Source organism: Balaenoptera musculus, chromosome 9, assembly GCF_009873245.2.
Source record: "Balaenoptera musculus isolate JJ_BM4_2016_0621 chromosome 9, mBalMus1.pri.v3, whole genome shotgun sequence".
Classification (NCBI taxonomy): Eukaryota; Metazoa; Chordata; class Mammalia; order Artiodactyla; family Balaenopteridae; genus Balaenoptera; species Balaenoptera musculus.
The window spans coordinates 29,478,763-29,498,756 of NC_045793.1; the positions used below are offsets into that span (position 1 = coordinate 29,478,763).

The following is a 19,994-nucleotide window of genomic DNA, read 5'->3' on the forward strand; positions in this document are numbered from 1 at the left end:
TCTCTGATTGCTGCAACCACACCCCCTCTCTCACCACTCCACGTGAGAGCAAGGTCTAACATAGAGTAGGTGTGATGGAAGGAAGGAAAAGAAAAAAAGGTAAGAAAGAGGGAAGGAAAGAGAAATGGGTTTGTCTCTTAGAGAGAAATATAGGAAATGAGCGACCAGCCCACACTGTAACAAGGCAGACTTTATAATCTGAATGATGGTTGAACAGTGTTGATTTTTTGTGTCACTCACATTATATGGAGAATATGTGGCAGGATTTTAGCTGCATATTCTCCATATAATGTGAGTTTAGCTGCAGTTCCTGAGTCACTGTCTAAAGACGAGCACTGCCTTCAAGTTCCCAGCAGCAATGGCTGGCAGCCAATGTTGGGAAGCCTATCGTTTATGGGGCACCAGGGGATTTTTCTAGACTCTGAAATAGGACTAAATTTAATCCAAGAACTCTCAAACATTTAACTTTGGAAGGACTTAACTTATTTAGTTTGGACAGATCACATCTCACAACCATTCAAATCAAATTGATAGGTGTTTCATATGTGCTCTGAAACATGTAACTAATATAAATCTCTACAATATATTAGAACAAACTTTTTGGACAGACAGGTTCTAAATCCTGGCTCCACCACTTACCAACTGTATGGGCTTAGGTGTCCTTGCTGAGTACATGGAAATATTAAGTATCTAGTAGATGGGCTGATAGGCATGGAGGATTTTTTTTTTTTTGGTAAAAGAGGAGAGAAGAAGTTGGTGCATGGGTAGAGAGAGAGAGAAGATAGATAGAGGGCAGACTAGTATGTGTTTCCAGCCAGCCCAGGAGACCATTTGTTCTGCTTCTGAACTAAGAGTCAGGACAGAGGCAGAATGCTGTTAGGGAACCCATATCCCCAGGGAGGGTACTAGGTGACAGCAGGCTCTGACGAAGCATCCCGCTCAATGGCTTATAGACAGTAGATATTAAAAAGAAACTTTAGTCCAAGAACATGAGCAAATTGGTTCTTAAGATCATACTACACCTTCCTAGAGACCCCCAGAAACAACTGAAGAGGCCTCAAGAGATTGGCCAAAGTGCCACAGTTGCACAAATCAGGACTAACAACCAGTGTTAGTATCACTTCTGTGGTCGCCACAGGCTGGTGCAAGGCCTGGGAACATTCAGGTTCATATCTTACATCATTTTAAGTTTAGGAATTCAAACTAGCTGCCTTCTTGCAGTCTGCATAGACTCCACTTTCTGACTAAATGAGGGAAAAATTAAGTGTGGCTTGTGGTATTCAATGTTGAATTCTGCAATCTAGGTGGATGGAGGGAGATAACTAACAGCTTTATGCCGTTTGATTGCACCTTTCAAAAAAAAAAGAGAAAGCTGCACTGCAGGAGCTCACATATGCCTGACTTCTGAAAAGTTTGGTCAATTCAAGTTCTCACATATAATTGACAAAGATGAATCAACCCTAGGCCAGATTTCTGCTTTCAAGAAAAGGATCTATGTGAGTTGTGTTTCTGATTTCAAATTTTGCAGCTTCCCGGAGAGGAATAATCCTCCTTTATTGATAACTCAGGACAACATTAATACTCTGCTTAATAAAAATAAAACAACAATAACAACAGGTTTGCTGTCTCTTGCCAATGTTGTCAAAAGCATTTGCTGTGACAAATTACAAGATCCGTGAGATAGCAGGCAGAACAATATAAAAGTATAGTGAACCTTGTTCTATGTAAGCATTCACCTTCCAAAAATCTTATCTCATCATATTGGTAAAGCAAAGGACTTATCAAGGAAACCACCAGGGAATACATTTGAACTTGAGTAACAATTCCCTTTTCACTTTAAAATAAAATTTTTATAAAATTAACTGGTTTCAGATTATAGAGTCTTTTACAGATGTACAATGCAGAGACAGACTAAAAATACGTTTAAATGCATAATGTGATTAGATTATTTTCAATAAAAGAATTAGAAAACTTCCAACTTCCTACTTACATTAACGTTTTATGATTTTATGCGACAAAAATTTCTGATAAATTGTTCTTTAGTGAGAAACGTATAAATTGTCAAGTGTAAGATGTGAGAGATTGCTCCTCTTTATAAATGTCTGCCCTTCTTCCTTGGAACAAGTGATCTTTATAACATTGTAAAAATTCATATGCATCCAAAGTAAATCTGGAAGAAAGACATTTCTCCAAATAGCTTACCGAAACGACTAACACTCTCAACTCCATCAATAATTGCTTTGTAATCCAAATTTTCTTCTATTCCAACCTGTGAAAGAAGAATGATGCTCTAAAAATTGCATAAAATATTTGACTAATTATTGAATAAAATGTAAAGATTAGTAAATTCTATTTTAAGTATTCAAAAGTGATGTCCTAAATGCACTTTTTTTTTCACAGAAAGTTAAGAATAAACCAAACAAAAACCAGATAATTTTCAAATTTTCCATTAGGAAAAGGACATTTTAAAATGTTACAATTCACAGTTACTGCTGTATCATGCTGATGCTTTGCAAATAAGCAAATCTTGTAGTGTATGAGTGCACAGATTTGCTCCAGCTGGAAGTGACATATCCAATTGACAAATACAAGAGTCCCCTTTTAAACATACCAGCCAAGAGGTTGTTCTCTTTGAAAATGAGCACCAGTTATCATTCCACTTATGAGCCCTTCTATTTGTTAAAAAGTGTGTTTTGATATTCCCCATGATTGAAAAGTTAGTGCTAAATCTCTGTATAATGATTACCTCAAATAAAATGGACAAAGCTCTTAACTTCCCTTTTCCTTTAACGGCTTCCTCAAAACTGGAAAATCGGTCCGCATCAAAGCAGTAGATTTGCATCTATAAATGTAACAAAGATGGCTTTATTACATACAAAGACTTCACAAAAAAGTCAGCAAAAGGACTATAAAATAATTTATCAGTTCATTAAATTCTATTTGAAAAATTCTATAAACTATATAATTCTATATTTTGTGAATTTTCAAAATATTTTATCAATTACATGTATACACAACTATCACTTATCCTTCAATGAAGAAAGAAATACAAAGTTGGACAGATCTAGCTCTGAAATTACCACTTTGTGATTACCAGGGGACACTGAATAATTTACTAGAGCAACTATCAAATGTAATAAATTATCAAATGTTATTTTCCCTGTTTTTATGGAATTCTTTCAAATATGGTTTCATTCTTTCCTGAATGGACATGCTTTTCTTGATGGTCTGAGCTACCAGTTTTGGACATTATTGTATTGTGCTCTACTAATAGTGAAACTCTCAAGAACTCTCTGCTTCTACCTCAAAAATACCAAAGGAGTCATAAATTCCGTATTTTAAGTCTCTCCCCCCTGGTGCGAGGCTATCCCTTGTTCATTTCTACTTCAGTCCACACATCTATCTATAACAGCCTCCACTCTCACTTATAAGCTGGTGCTCCTAGTGTCGTGGGCTTGGAAATTTGATAACTCAGGTAGTTTAGACATATAATTAAGGGAAGAGCAGAAACTCTGAAAAGATTAATGTGTGGTTAGGGCTATGGATCAGAGAAATAGCAGGTGTGAAGCAGAGGAAGGCAGTGGCTCCTGCCTTGGGTGGTCACCAAAACCTTTTCAGAGAGAGGATTTCCAAGTTGACCCCTGAAGCATGAGTGGCTTTAAAGCTGACAGATGAAAAAGCAGAAGAGATGAATGTGTGTTCAGGTCAGAGGGACCGGGGCTAGGAAAAGGCCTACAGGCAAGAAAGTATGAGAAGTGTGGGAAATGGAAAGTAGTTTGTTAGAAGTTCAGTTGAGCACACGTGAGAGAAGAGAGATATGAGGCTGGAGAAGTGGGCAGGGGCCACACAGGCAGTCCCAGCAGTTTGGGCTAGAGGGCAATAGAAGTCCTTGATGGGAAGGGGGCAGGGCTGGGGAGAAGTGGGGAGAGCAGAAGGGATTAAGACTGGAGAGAAACTAGCTGCAGGGACTTAGATACTCAAGTAAGAGACAAAGGTGGTTTGAACCTTTTTCTGACCTCCCGCATCATTTAGGGGCAGAACTAAGGAGCTGATTATAGGATGTGAGAGGCCAGAAAGAAACAGCAGGTCAAGCATACCCCCCAGTTTCCCTGCTTGCACAATTACGTGAAGAGTGTTTTGAAAAACAAACAAGATGGAATTCCCTGGCGGTCCAATGGTTAGGATTCCGGGCTTTCACTGCCGTGGGCCCAGGTTCAATCCCTGGTCAGGGAACCAAGACACCGCTAAGCCACGTGGCGCGGCCAAAAAAATAAAAATAAATAAAATAAATAAATAAAATAAAAACCACGAATGTTTTAAAAAAACAAAATAAAAAGCAAACAACAAACAAATGACATCTCTGAGAGACAACTTGAGGGGCTTTTAAATAAGAAAAATACATGAGGTTTAGTACACAGATTCTGTATAATTTATTTTGCTGAATCACAGCTTTTGTTATTGTTAGTTTTTCTTGATTTTCACCTTTGTTCTAAGTAGTACTGTGAGAGAGCTAAACTCTCAGAAGTGAGAATGTTATGTGTTTAATGAGTTGACTTTCGTATTTTTAACAAACCAAATTTGATAAATATGCTTTTCTTTAAGGATATTTAAAAAATTATGTCATAAACTTGAATGTGCTTATCCACATTAAAATATTTTTAATCCTTTATGAAATAACTAATTTATCTTATTTTTATTCTCAATAACTATTTTGGATTATAAAAGTAATACAGATTTATTACAGGTAATATTGAAAATATGGCAACTTTAAAGGAGAAAAGAAAAGGCACCTATAATGCCATCACCCAGAGAAAATCACTATTAATGTTTTCTTGGTTTCCTTCAATTATTTTTACAATAGCAATAATTCAATCTTTCATTTAATCCTCATAATAACTTTACAGAGATGTGCTACTACTATTATGTCAATTTCACAGACCAGAAACAGAAGCTTAGGGAAATTAAATAATTTTAACAATGTCATGTCATATAGCTACTAACTAGATGGTGAAACCAGTATTCAAGCCTCGTCCATTTGACTCAGACTGTACTCTCAGCCACTAATTAGTTTCATGTTTTACAAAATTTGGAATAATAATACCGTGTATACGGGTTCAAGCCCTGGTCGGGGAAGATCCCACATGCCACGGAGCTACTAAGCCCGTGCGCCACAATTACTGAGCCTGCGCTCTAGAGCCCGCGAGCCACAACTACTGAAGCCCTCGCGCCTAGAGCCCGTGCTCCACAATAAGAGAAGCCACTGCAATGAGAAGCCTGCGCACCACAACGAAGAGTAGCCCCCGCTCGCCGCAACTAGAGAAAGCCCGCGCACAGCAAGACCCAACGCAGCCAAAAATAATTAATTAATTAATTAAAAAAAAAATACTGTGTATACTATTTTACATTCCACTTTTTAAAAGCACTTATGATGAACTTTTTTTGTGTAAATCGTTGAAAAACATGATTTTTACAAGATCTATAATAATCTATCATAATGTATTTAATCATTTCCTTTTGTTTCAATTTTTATTATTGTAAAAAGTCTTTGCACATAAATTTTTGAGTATGTCCTTAATTATTCTTCAGACTAAATTGCTACAAATTGAAATGTGAATATTGAGAATAAAACATTTAAAGCTCTTGATAAAAACAAGTGAACTGCTTCCCAGAAAGTCTACCAATTTATACTTTCTCCAGACATGTATGAAAGTGTTTACATATTTCACTGCACACACACTATTTATTATAATTATATTTATTTTGCCAATTTTAAATCTGAAAATTTTCTCATTTTAATTTGAAGCTTTTTGATTCTCCAGTATGTTGATAAAATTTTCCCCTTTTATTCCTACTGGGCTATGGAAAGAATTTCATTCATTCACTCATCAATATTTATTGATCATCTATAATGTGACACTCTGCATTACCAGGACGTGGAAAATCAAATATGGGTCTTATTGAGCTTAGGCTAGTGAGGAAGGCAGATATTAACCAAGTAAACAAAATATAGCTGTATAAATTATAAAGTTGATTACAAATGAATCAAATTGTATGCTAAATAAAATCCCAATGATTTAGAAAGTGAAATAGTAACTAGTGGAACTATTGACTTACCTCCAGTGGAAATTTTTGTCCTTCTAAACTATGTTCTGATCCATCAGATGACATATTGCATTTTCCCCAGTGAAAAGTTATCTTGCTTGCTTTGAACACCGTTTCTGAAACTCCTCCACTGAGATGGTAGTCATTAGTGAGATTAATTTCCACTTGAAAAAAACAATAAAATCGCATCTAAGTTTCTGAGAATCAAAATTGCAAATTTAACTAAATTTTCATCTATTAAAGTACATTAATAAAATCATTTATTTGATAAATTTTTAAAAAGTTACCATTTTGGAAGCTGAACTTTGTAACTCTGCACAGTATACTTAATGTATCCTATTGCCACAAACGTAAAATAAACCTAAGACCTTAACTGCTATACAGCACTCAAAGCAGGAGACAGGCAGTCCACCTGCCCTGTCCGTTTGGTGTTCCAAGATTTGTTTGTTTGGTGTCCAAAGCCCTGCTCCCCTAACGCATCAGATGGTAGTGAGGGGACAGTTAAAGGGAGAAGGAACAGAGGCGTGGAAAGAGGAAGTCTTTTCCTGGGGGTACCCCCAACCTTCTCAAGGTCAGCCTGTTTCTACTCTTTAACAGGCTGCTGCTTTTGTCCCATCTCCTTATGCCTCCAGGCATCACTCTAGGCTTCATCAAGCTTCAGAACTTCTGTCCTAGACTGTGGCAAGGAAGGCAGGAGACCCATTCCTATTGAAGGGGTTTAAGCCATCTCATGTTTGAACCCTCGGTTGCAAGTCTCAGAATCTTAAACTCTCCTATTTCAGTTCCGTAGCAGATACTATCTGACTGTACTTTAGGAGTCATCTGGAGATGAATGATTCTCTGGAGACCCTAATGCAAGATTTCAATGTCTCTCAATCAGATTTAAATAGTCTTTGTTCTATCATGCAGAAACCACTGTTGGCATTAGGAACAGAATCCAACACATTGGCCAGTATAAAGTCTGCCAAATAAAACATAATTCTTAACTTTTAGGCTGTGCTTTTTTTTTCAGTGGACACCAGCCAGCTAGAGATATAAACTTTCATGAATAATAACAATAGCAACAAACACAATAACAATAATGGTCAACATTTATCACTTACGACATGCCATGCATTACACTACTTTACATGTATTAAATATCTGATCCTCACACAACCCTAGGAAGAAGATACCATTACAATCCCTATTTAACAGATAAGGAAATTGAGTCACAGAGAGATGAAGTAACTTGCTCAAGGTTCCACACTGTGCTTTAAATGGCCAGTAGTGAACCTAAAAAGTGTGGCTCTAAAGATCAAGTGCTTTACCACATTCTCCTAAGAAAAATAAAGCAGAGATTACATGCTTCACTGCATTGTAACATCCTTCAAAACTGGTAATTAAAATGTCAAGATTTGGGACAATATACTATTATGTATTAAATTAATAATATATTATAACATGTAATAACTTTTCAAATTATTCATTCAGCAAATACTTACTGAGTGCTTATTATTTATCAGGCACTGATGTTGAAAATTCCTACCCTCACGGGACTTAAATTACCACATTCAAATAATTATATTACCAAAATATGGAAAATAGAGAAAAATACCACAAATGATAAAACCACCCCAACATAGCTACTATTATAGTGAATATTTTTTCTAATCTTTTTCCTATATTTGTTTTTACATAACTTCCTGATATACATACGATTTCATTTAACATATAAGATCAGAATAACAATACTGTTCACTTTTGTAAACTATTTTGTCTATCTGTTGTTTACTGGAATTTTTTATGGTATTATATTTTGCATACTAAGAAAAAAAACTTAGTGCTTCCTAAGGATGGTATATAATTTTAAACTTTCTAATAGAAGGGCTAGTAATTTCTTAAAATTCAGTTATAGTAGATTGCTTTTTTCACATCCAAATATTGAATATAGCACAAGGCTGAGCAGACAAGATCAAATAAAATGCCCAAGAAAAAGAAATCCTGATTGACTAAGTGATTAACCAGTGACGGAGTTATTAAATTACAATAGCTATATATTATGTTATCTTTATCAGCCTTCCAGTGGAGGTATCTTTATTGTTATATTACTGGAGAACATGATATTATGACTTTGGTCATTTAATTTTTTGTACACATTTTCAGAAGGTCTAAACTTCCAATTTTCTATTTGACTTCTTCTACTTATAGTTTCTATCCAGTTCAGAATACATCATTCAAAGGAAAATAACCTAAACATACTCTAGGTCTGATAAACATATTAACGTCAGAAACAAAATGCAAATATTTTACCTGTTTTCCCAGTGTTATGAATGAATGTGTTTTCCAAAGATGTTTTATCCCAACCCTGAAATTTAAGTTTCTTAAGATTCACATTTACTTGTGTAAGATCTTCATCAATATTGATAGGAGATTGTTTGGGGCTATTACATGTTGGATATTTCTTGCCCCAATTTTTTTGATTCAATGCTCCTAGGGGAAAAAAAGGTAAGAAGTTAGTTTTTAAATTACCATGCAAAAGCTAAATTTTATATTTATAAAGTAGTTAATATGTTACATAAAAATAGACACAATAGTAGGGAAAATTGGGACATCTTTAAATCAATTCTTAAAATAATTACAGTTGGCCCTCTGTATTCACAGGCTTCACTTCTGCAGATTCAACCAATCTCAGAGCAAAAACATTTGGGAAAAATAATTCCAGAATGTTCCATAAAGGAAACTTGAATTTGCCAAGCACTGGCAACTATTTACGTAGCATTTACGTTGTATATACAACTATTTACATAGCATTTACATTGCATATACAACTATCTACATAGCATTTACATTGTATATACAACTATTTACATAGCATTTACATTGTATTAGGTATTATAAATAATCTAGAGATAATTTGAAGAATATGGGAGGATGTTTGTAGGTTATATGCAAATACTACACCATTTTATATAAAGAACTTGAGCATCACAGATTTTGGTATCCGAGGGAATCCTGGAACCAATCCTTCTCCAATACTGAGAAACAACTGTATGCCTAGATTTAGATTCTGGGTTTTAATATGATACATTATAAGAAGATGCTTATAGAACAAGGGCAGGGTTCAACAATGGCCTTGTTTAGCCATCACGCTCTTCCAAATCAACAGAAAACCTACTTGTTCTATCAGATAGTTAGTCTTAGCTCAGGGTTCCAGATTGAAGCATGTCCAGATGAGCGGAGTTAAGTTCTGACTTCCTTAGTACTCTCCACGGGGATGGGGTGGGGGGAGGCTCCTTTAGACTTTCTCTGATCCCTGCATTGAACGATTTGGTTTAATTTCCATCTGCTCAGGGCTTATTTATAAAAATGTAATCACCAGGCTCTCCTTGAAATATCTCCTTCCTTCCCCTCTCCCCCTTTTTTTTCCTGGTTATAAAACCTAACTGATTTTATGGTTTAACAATAGAAAAAATAAAACAGGGCTTTCTCTAAAGATTTTTGCTTATAGTGAAGTGAATTTTCATCTGTTCCACAGAATGAATAGTCCTCTAAACACAAATTGCCCTATGTTGCCTTTATTTCACCACTACCTGAAACCACAAACCATCTCTCATAACTTATTTCACTGGACATTAACTTAGCTAAGCACCCAAGCAGTGCTAACAATGGGTATGTTTTATTTAATGTTCATCTATTAAAATATATGCAATGTTGTGGGTCCAAGTCTCAACCTTTTCTCTGGCTAAACTCTAGCATTTCTGCCGCCATTCCATGAAAGAGCAGGTAGCCACACCGTTTTCAGCTTCTATCCTTTCAAATGCTTTTCTTTCAGAACATGAGTATGGGTAAGGCCAAGATTTCACATGGTTGATGTTCAGAGAAATTATAAGAAAACATACACTCCGTACAACTCTAGTCTATGCCATCTTCTTTTTGTTATAAGGGAATCAGTGAGGATCGAGTTACATGCAAGCTCTCATGATGTGATAAAGCTAATTTTGCATAATTGAACCCAGGAAAGAAATAATAATTAGTCGCACCATGAAACTGCCTATATAGCCAGGGAAAATTTGGTAATTCATCTCCTAGTGAGGCATCCACCAGAATCAATAATAGGTGCTGAAAACTTACTTTATTTTAAAATCTAGCTCTCTTTTTAGAGAGCACTTGAATACAATATGCTTGAAATATGCAGAGTGATGCACATTTTGGCTTCTGGGAACAGCTTTAACAATTTGAGTAATAATACATTAATTTCACTGTAAAGAACACTGGCGTGGGGACAAGAAAACACTGCTTGTTTTACTAGTGTCAGTGCAAGAGAAGCAGAGAAAGAAATTGCAGTACGAATCAATAAAGCTCTTTTTATTGCTTACATTTTTTCAAACAGTACAATAAATTCTGAGCACACTTAGGAAGAGTCTCATAGTTGTGGTGCATAGAAACACAAAGTTTTAAGTCTCTAGAGCACTGAATATGATTTATAACCTGTTTTGTCCACAGCATTTAGTGCTCATCTCTACTTGGATTCTAACTTAGCGTATCCACAACTGAACACTGGATTTCAGCCCTACAAGTGCCTCCTATGATCACTGCCATCCCCTAAACACAGAAGTCATCCTGGTGCCTCTGTTTCCTCCTCAGAAAGTCCTTTTGCGTCTACCTTCAAAATATGTCCTTAATCAGATCATTTCTCATCTCCACTGTTAGCACCCTTAGCCCAAGCCACCGTCATCGCTGGCCTGTAAGTCTTGCTGTTCCACGTGCAGCAACACCATCACCTAGGAGATTGTCAGGAGAGTCAGGCCTCCACTGTAGCCTTACCAAGTCAGAATCTACAATTTAACCCAATCCCCAGGAGATTCACACACATGTTAAATGTTGAGAAGCAATGGCTTAGACATCTCCAGCGCCTTCTAATTAGTCTCCAGCTTCTTCTCTTGCCCCTTTCACAATTTTGTTCCCCACTTACCTGGTAGGCAGGATTCCGAGATGACCCCCCAAATTCCCACACCCAGTTGTTCACACCCTGTACAATCTCCTCCACTTGAGGGTGGGCAGGACCTCTGAATATGATGGGATAGTCATTTCCTTGATTAGGTGACACTGGACAACAAAGGTGATAGGGGTGATTATGTCATGTTATAGAAGGCTCTGTCTCGGCAAATTGGAAAAAGAGAGAGATTCAAAGTGTGAGAGATTCTCCTGCTGGCTTTGAAGAAGTAAGCTGCCAGGCTGTGCGAGGGGTGCACGGCTAGGAACTGAGAGTGGCCCCTAGTATCTGAGAGGGCACCCCCAGCCCCACCCCGGCAGGCTGACAGCCAGCAAAATCAACGAATAAACCAATCACAAAGAGGCAAATACTGTATGATTCCATTTAGATGAGTTAGCTGAAGTAGTCAAATGCATAGGGAGAGAGATAGCAGAATGGTGGTTGCCGGGAGATGAGGGGAGGAGGGAAAGGGGAGTTGGTTCATAGGTATAGGATTTCTGATTTGCAAGATGAGAAATTTCTGGAGATCTGTTTCACAACGATGTGAGTATACTTAACCCTACTGAACTGTACACGTAAAAAGGGTTAAGATGAAAAATTTTATGTGATGAGTTTTTTTTTTAATCACAATAGAAAAAATGGTTAAGGTGCTAAAAACAAACAAACAAACAAAAAACTGGGGACCTGGACCTCAATCTTGGAACCACAAGGAAGTGAATTCTGCCAACAACCTACACAAGCTTGGAACGGGACCCTGGGCTGCAAATGAGAACACAGCTCAGCTGGCACCTTGATGTTAGATGTGTGAGACCCTGAGCAGAAAATCTGGCTAAGTAGGCCCTCCTCTCTGACTCATGACCCATGTCTAATGTGAGATAAGAAATATGGGTTGTTTTAAGCCACTAAATCTGTAGTAATTTGTTGTGTGGCATAAGAAAACGAATGCAATCTGTAGTTAAAGTCATCTTTTAAAGCACCTATCAGATTGCATGTAACCCCTTGGCTCAGGTCCTTCTAATACCGTTTCATCTTAGAATAAAATATAGACTATTTCTCAGGGTTGACAGATCCTATATGATGTCACCACTCACATCCACTCTGATCTCACTTCCTACCACTCTGTGGTGATCACTCTATTCTAGCCACACTGGCTTCTTTTCTGTTCCTTAAGCATGCAAAGCCTTGAAGCTTACCACTTCCACTTGCTGCTACTCTTTCTGGAATCTTCTGGCCCAATTGTCTGCAAGGCTTGCTCCAATCAGGTCTCTGCTCAAATGCATCTCATTGGAGAGAGGCTTTCTCTGAACAATCTGTATAAAATACACGTCCCTCCCTCAGTCATTCTCAATCACCTCTCCTTACTTTATTTTTCTCCTCCTAAGATACTACTTATGTTTATTTATTTATTGTTTCCACACTCTAGTGTCTAGAAAAAAAGCCTGGCACATAGTAGGTATTCAATAAACATTTCTTGAATGACTGAAACAGACAAAAAATGATGATGTCTTTCATTTTATGAGTCTGAGCTCACAGGGGTCTAACATAGGATGAAAACAAGAAAAAAGAAAGAAGGAAAACTGACCGACTAAAGAAACATTTCTAAACTCAACTGCAGATCACATCTGACTGTTTGTTATATGGCAATTTTGTTGAGTAGTCCCCACTAAACTTCTGCTGAAGGATATAAAGAAAGATCTCGTGTCCAAATTGTATGTTGTCTGACCTTGTACAACACAATGATCCTGAGTCACTGGATCTCTGAAGTGTATGAGTGTAGACTCAGTTTAAAATACCTACTAGATCATGATGTCAAGTATGGTATAGGTTCAGGAAGCCTCCTTAATTTCTGTGATTAACAGACAAAATAGAAGAACCAGAATAGGCAAAAGGAAATTGTTTAGTGAAAAGGCTGTAAAACAGAAGAAGTCCAAAAAAATAAGACCAATGTTCTTTTTGCAGTGAACTCTGAAAACAGGATGTTTCAAATCATCATAAGTAGAGACCCAGGGAAAGTAAATTAATAAAGTGTTAAGATTGCACACAAGGATGAAACATAAATCAAAGAAGCATTAAATATACTTTAGCTGTTTTTAATAATGAACCATTAGGTTAACCTTACGCTTAAACATTATTTTTAAAATTCCCAAGTTAATGTTTTTAATTTTGCAGTTGGAGACCTCAGTCCATGTCGTAATAAAAACCAGGATGACATACCCAAGAAGGCAGGTGTACAGAATTCATTAGAACTATATTGTATCACTTGAGTGTTATTAACAAATGTTGTGAAGGAAGAAATTAGGATATGCATTGTCGTTGCAGCAGAAGATTATCAGGGTGATTTACTCATCAGGAGGACTGCAGAGTACTAAATGTCAGCTCTAGAGAATTAAAATAAATTATTTATTCACGTATTCATTCATTCTTTCATCCATTTATTGACTCACCTGAACTAGTACCACTCCTATAAATTTTCCTGTGCTCACCTGTATTGGAGCACTTCACAGACTGTATGCTGTTTGTCAACTTAGTTATCGCATCTGTATCTTACTGCCAAACTCTGAGTCTGGCACATAGTAGAAACAAATTAAATCTTTGGAAAATAGGCTTTGAACACCAAGTGAATGTATTCAATATTTACATCCTGTGCACTCTCGATTCCAAGCAGAATGGAAAGTGATTGTAGGCTCTGTAGGAGATGTGCATGAGTTCAAGTTTGTTTGCTTGCTTGTTTATCCTTGCATCCCAGAAGGTTGGGGGCACGTTCAAGAAAAAGTAGACAAATGCCTAAAGGAGTACACGGGATGAAAGAAGGTAAACGTGGATATGAAAGCACACAATGCAGGCCTTGAGGGATGGGTAGAATCTTGACAGGCAGAGGGGAACTGAGAGCATGTCTGGTTGAGCGATGAGCCTGAGCAAACTCATGCGGCAGAAAAGTGCGGGCAGTGCTCAGAGAGAAGCGAGCAGTCCAGCTCGGCCCTGTGAGCGGACTTCTACAGAGGGAGATGGAAAGGCAGACCGTGATCAGACATACGTGGGGAGGCCAGTGGGAGGCACTGAGGCTTTGGAAGGCTAAGGAGCTTACTGCTGCCTTATCAGAGAGGTTGAGCTGGCAGGAATGCAGGATGAGCAGGGAGAGGGAGGCTGCATAATTAGTGGACATTTCCCTTGGCATCTTCTATTTGTCTTCATCTGATTTGTACATAATCCCTGTGCAATGGACTGAATGTTTATGTCCCTCCAAAATTCGTATCTTAGAATCCTAATCCCCAATGTGATGCCATTTGGTGGTGGGGCCTTTAGGAGGTGATTAGGTCATAAGGGCTCTGACTAACACAAAGGATTAATGCCTTTAGGAAAGAGATGCCAGAGAGATCCCTTGCCCCTTCTGAAATGTGAGGTTACAGTGAAAAAATAATGGTCTAGGAAGCAGCCCTCACTAGATACAGAATCTGCTGGTGCCTTGATCTTGGACTTCCAGTCTTCAGAACTGTGAGAAATAAACTTCCGTTGTTTATAAGCCACTAGTCTATGGTATTTTGTTATAGCAGCCTGAATGGCTAAGGTACCTTGTATTTATTTGAACTCCAATATGTCTGTTTCTTATTTGTATCGTAATTCCAGAACCTTTCTTAGAACCTGGCACTTAAGGATTAAATAAACATTTCCTGAATGAATAAATACTTCAATAAAATATCTACAGTTACCTACACTTCAATATCTTTGTACTACACACCTTCTAAATAGGAACACATTCTAAAAAATATTCTGTGTAGGGAAGTATTTATTACTCCACCAGTCTCTAACATAAAGATATCAACTGAGGAAAACTAAAGTTTAAAATAAAGAAGGAATGCGTAAAAAAAAAAAATACCAATGAAGATTTTTAATATTTGAAGAAAAAATTGAGAAAATGATGAAAATGAAAGTCAAAGAAAAAAATCATTCTTCCTCTCTCTTCTTTGCATGATTCCTGTTGAGTCTTACCTTCCAATATCAGAAAAATGGATAAAATAATTATAATACAGTATAAGGTATTCAGCAGACATCCACTGAAAATTCATTTAAATATGATTTTAAAATCCCAATATTTATTTCTTTTCAAGGTTATCATAAGTTACTGATATCTAACAAGCTTTGAATAACAGTAGACTTAGAACTGATTCTTTAAAGACCAAGATATCATTAAGAAAAATACATACTGCTTTTAATCTTAATGAATTTCTTGTCTAGTCCAGGTTTTGATGTAAGAAAATGTTTGTGTCTCTACACATTTACATATAAAAGTATTATTATTATTAAGAGGCAAAAATAAATGTAATACTGGAATGTAGACTGTAGTAATGATTGTGGCATTAATTGCAAGTAATTGCTTTGAATAAACTCCACTCAAGATTCCATATACCATAAATCAAAGCTTTATAAATTACTCTGGACTTGCTTTATATGTGCTAACAAATATACCAAAAGCCAAAATTTATAAGTCACTGAAATAGCATAAAGCTATCAGCAGTGAAATATCTTGGATTCAAATTTCAGTTTATTTAAATACAAAAATGAAACAAATCAGTGTTATTTTCAATAAAAGTATAGCATATAACTTAGTACTCCAGCAAACTGTATACATATACTAAGTATACACTTTTCAGATAAGGCAATCAGCTGCTTGAGAAAGGGAGCTCCCTCAAAGATTAGAAAATAAACCCCTGAATTACTGAATAACAGTCATTGAGTGATTTTATGTCACACCAGTAAGTGTCATCACATAATTTGAAAGCAAAGGAAGAAAGATGTCTGAGGTAACTTTCTATGTTGAGAACAAGAATGAGGATGTATTTTTACACGCACAAATCAGTGTGCCTGCTTCTGGTTTTGGTTAAACAGAGGTTCTAGGAGCTAGAGAGAGCAAAGCAGTTGGTGAATATAGATAATGGTTGCTATTAAAACTGCGCTGAAAGTAGATCAAATGCAAACAATTCCAGCATGAGAAGCTGTTTAGTCAAGACTGCATTTTCCTTTATTATCTGTCCTAATGGGACACTCACATCAGGGCAGCAGAAAATCTTTGCAAGCCTGGTAGATATATCCAATTGACAGAGGGTTACAAATGTCAGGGAAGGTAGTTATCAATTGATTCAGGAAAATACTAGCACAGAACTTCCTCAAGCACTATGATATTGAAGAATATTATTAATTGAAGTTCAGTATTAATATATAGAGAGAGCGATCAGACACTTACTTCAAAGTTCCTGTTTAAAATTTTATGACTTGGGGCTTCCCTGGTGGCGCAGTAGTTGGGGGTCTGTCTGCCAGTGCAGGGGACGTGGGTTCGAGCCCTGGTCCGGGAAGATCCCTCACGCCGCAGAGCAACTGGGCCCATGCGCCACAACTACTGAGCCTGCGCTCTAGAGCCCGCGAGCCACAACTGCTGAAGCCGGCTCGCCTGGAGCCTGTGCTCCACAGCAAGGGGGGCCGCCACGGTGAGAGGCCCACGCACCACAGCAGGGAGAGGCCCCCCACTTGCTGCAGCTGGAGAGGGCCTGCGTGCAGCGGCGAAGACCCAACGCAGACAAAAAAAATAAATTAATTAAATAAATTTAAAAAAAAAACGTTAAAAAAAAATTTATGACTTTTTCAAGTTGGAAAAATCCAAGGTAAACAAATAAAAACCTTAGAAAAACAATAACAATAAAAATTACTGCTCTATAATGCAATAAACAACTTAAGTTTTTACAGACCACGGGGAAAACAAAAATAAAAACACAAGATGAAGATCTAAGGGCACCGACATAGTAAAAAACTATTACTCTGAAGATAAGTAATTACAACCTGATAATATGCGGTGGGTACAAATGAAATCAATGAGCAGAACAAGTAGACTGGTACTCCTAATGGTTCACAATTAACCAGTGCTTTAATCAGAAAATGAAATGAATCCTATAGAGAAGTATAGAAGAATTGAATCAAGGCAGGGAATTTTGGGGGTACAAACTAACACAATAGAATTGAAGACTAAAAGTAGAACGTCATTTCAAAGGATTTAGGACTGTTCAAATGATTTTTATTTGAAAGTGAGAAAGGGATATAGGCAAAGGATGACTCCCAAGATCCTGACTGGAGTATACCTGGGAGTATCATGGTACCTGTTATGTTGATAGAGAGAATGGATAGAAAGAAAGACTGCATCTGGCTTTGAACCTACAGACTGAGATTTCCATGGAGGTTCAATTTGCAGTGCAACAGAGAACAGTGACAGTGGTGGTGACAGTGACACCACCATCATACTGCACCCAAAGCTTATAGCCCACATACTTATTATCAGTATGAGGCATAACAGAGGCTCTGTTTCCTACCTTTGCTGGGAGGACCAGGGATTCAGAGTTGAAGACTGAGACACAGATATAACTGAGATCTTTCTATTGGCAATAGGACTTCTGATAATTTTCCTACAGTGTTGTTTATTGTTTCGGTTAAAGAACACGCTGCCTATAAGACCAAAGTTTCTGGTTTAATTCCTAAATAGAACTATCAGTTCCTCCTTTCTTGATACACTTATCACAAAATACTGTAAAATCAGATCACCTAGATGCATTCTACTGGCCACATGCAAGGACTAACAAGGAAGCTGTGAGTGAGTATTACAAATCCATTGCTGCAGCTAAGAATACTAAGTTTTATATTATCTTCAGATCCCATCAAAATTTAATTCCATTAAATACAGCTTTTACGTGTTCATTTATTCATTCCTTCATCAAATATTTATGGAGTGCCTAGTGTGAATCAAAATAAAAGTCTAGTACAAAAGGACCTAGAGACTGTCACACAGAGTGAAGTAAGTCAGAAAGAGAAAAACAAATACCGTATGCTAACACATATATATGGAATCTAAAAAAGAAAAAAAGGTTCTGAAGAACCTAGGGGCAAGATGAGAATAAAGATGCATACCTACTAGAGAATGGATTGAGGATACGGGGAGGGGGAAGGTTAAGCTGTGACAAAGTGAAAGAGTGGCATGGACATATATACACTACCAAACGTAAAATAGATAGCTAGTGGGAAGCACATAGCACAGGGAGATCAGCTCGGGGCTTTGTGACCACCTAGAGGGGTGGGATAGGGAGGGTGGGAGGGAGGGAGATGCAAGAGGGAAGAGATATGGGGACATATGTATATGTATAACTGATTCACTTTGTTATAAAGCAGAAACTAACACACCATTGTAAAGCAATTATACTCCAATAAAGATGTTAAAAAAAAAACGATTCAAAGACAAATAAAACAGCATCCCTCATCAAGGAACGCAGGCTCTAGTGAGGACCCCAAGACATAGCAACTGTTAATTATAATACAGTCTACTAAGGATAAAAGCAGAGATATGCATGGAATATTTCAGGGACATAAAAGAGTTGTATCTAATCCAGATGGGACAAGAAATAAAGAAGGCTTCCTGAATGACAAGATGCCTGAGATAGGTCTGCAATGATGGGCAAGTATTACCAAATTAAAGGTGGGGAAGATATCTAGGGCTGAAAGTACCCAAGAAGAGAGAAAGGCATGAGCACAGAAGAGAGAAAGAATGGTTATCTGAGAAGAACAGCCGGAAGTTTTATGTGCTGATACGTAAAAGGCAAGGCAGAGAGGAGAGAGGAATGGGTAGGGGTGAGCGGACGCTGAGGCTCTGAATGCCACGACAAAGGGTTTGAACTTTTCTGGGAGGCTATTGAAGGGATTTAAGTTGCAGGTGGCAGAGTCATATTTAAGTTTCATGCAGGTAACTACGGTTACTGAGTTGAGGAGGACAAAACTGATTTTAGGTCAGTTAGAAGTTTGAGTAACAGTTTAGCTGAAGAATAGTAAGGATCGAAACTAGGGGAGAGAGAAGCAGGGAGAAAGAGGGAGAGAGGGATTTGAGAAAAAGGAAAAAACTCAGGGCCAGGGAGTTGATTAGCAGTAGGAGTTAGCAAGAAGGGGTAGTGAACGGTTGCTTTAATGACTCTGGCTTGGGTGGCTGAGGATGGCAGTGCTAGCAGTCAAGAGGCAAGAGTTTCTATTCCCCCAGGGGACTGTTTGCCAAGTCATTCTCTCCCATGGCATCCGCCATGGCCACTGTGCAACCGGGCATTAGTTTCAGGGGAGGGAGAGCCACAGTTTTCTAGGGTCTACACTACAGACTTGATAATCCCGGGGAATAGCATGAAGATGGCCTAACTGAACTCTTCTGTGGGTCAGAGCTCTGCCATGGATGTCACTAAAGTGACACCATTGATTCCAGGCCCTCACAGAGCATGGTGGCTGGTTTCAGGGAACTAAAATCACATAAAAATTTTAGACTGGGCTTCCCTGGTGGCACAGTGGTTGGGAATCCGCCTGCCAATGCAGGGGACATGGGTTCGAGCCCTGGTCCGGGAAGATCCCACATGCCGCGGAGCACCTAGGCCCGTGAACCACAACTACTGAGCCCACATGCCACAACTGCTGAGCCCGCACGCCTAGAGCTGGTGCTCTACAACAAGAGAAGCCACCGCAATGAGAAGCGCGTGCACCGCAACGAAGAGTAGCCCCCGCTCGCCGCAACTAGAGAAAGCCCGTGCAAAGCAATGAAGACCCAACTCAGCCAAAAAAAAAAAAAAATTTTAGACTGATGATTCCATACATGAGAAATTTATCTTCACCTTACTCCCTTTGTTTGCAAAGTGCCAATAAAACATTGGTCTCACCAAGAGCAACATAAAGAATAATTTAATGGTAGCAGATTCTCTAAACATGTATATTGCTGAATAATAATAAACATTATGTGACATCAGTGATCATTCTGATTGCTCTTTATAACAAAATACAACCAGAAATGTTTCTTAAAATAATAGAAAGGGTTAGAATTGAAAAAAAAAATCCCCCAAAGAATTGAAGGTCTGTTTGC

At 37.8% G+C, this 19,994-nt stretch overlaps 1 protein-coding gene across 4 annotated transcripts in view; it reads right to left on the minus strand.

The window, feature by feature from the left end:
* The window catches only part of PTPRZ1 (protein tyrosine phosphatase receptor type Z1), a 163,693-nt gene that overhangs the window by 67,854 nt on the left and 75,845 nt on the right, over positions 1-19,994 (minus strand). For all 4 annotated transcript variants that reach the window (XM_036864020.1, XM_036864021.1, XM_036864019.1 and 1 more), the window contains exons 3-6: positions 8,395-8,574; positions 6,115-6,266; positions 2,747-2,842; positions 2,203-2,269 (exon numbers count right to left, since the gene is read on the minus strand). In XM_036864020.1, the coding sequence (XP_036719915.1) occupies positions 2,203-2,269; positions 2,747-2,842; positions 6,115-6,266; positions 8,395-8,574 (495 nt within the window). The remainder of the gene's footprint in view (positions 1-2,202; positions 2,270-2,746; positions 2,843-6,114; positions 6,267-8,394; positions 8,575-19,994) is intronic.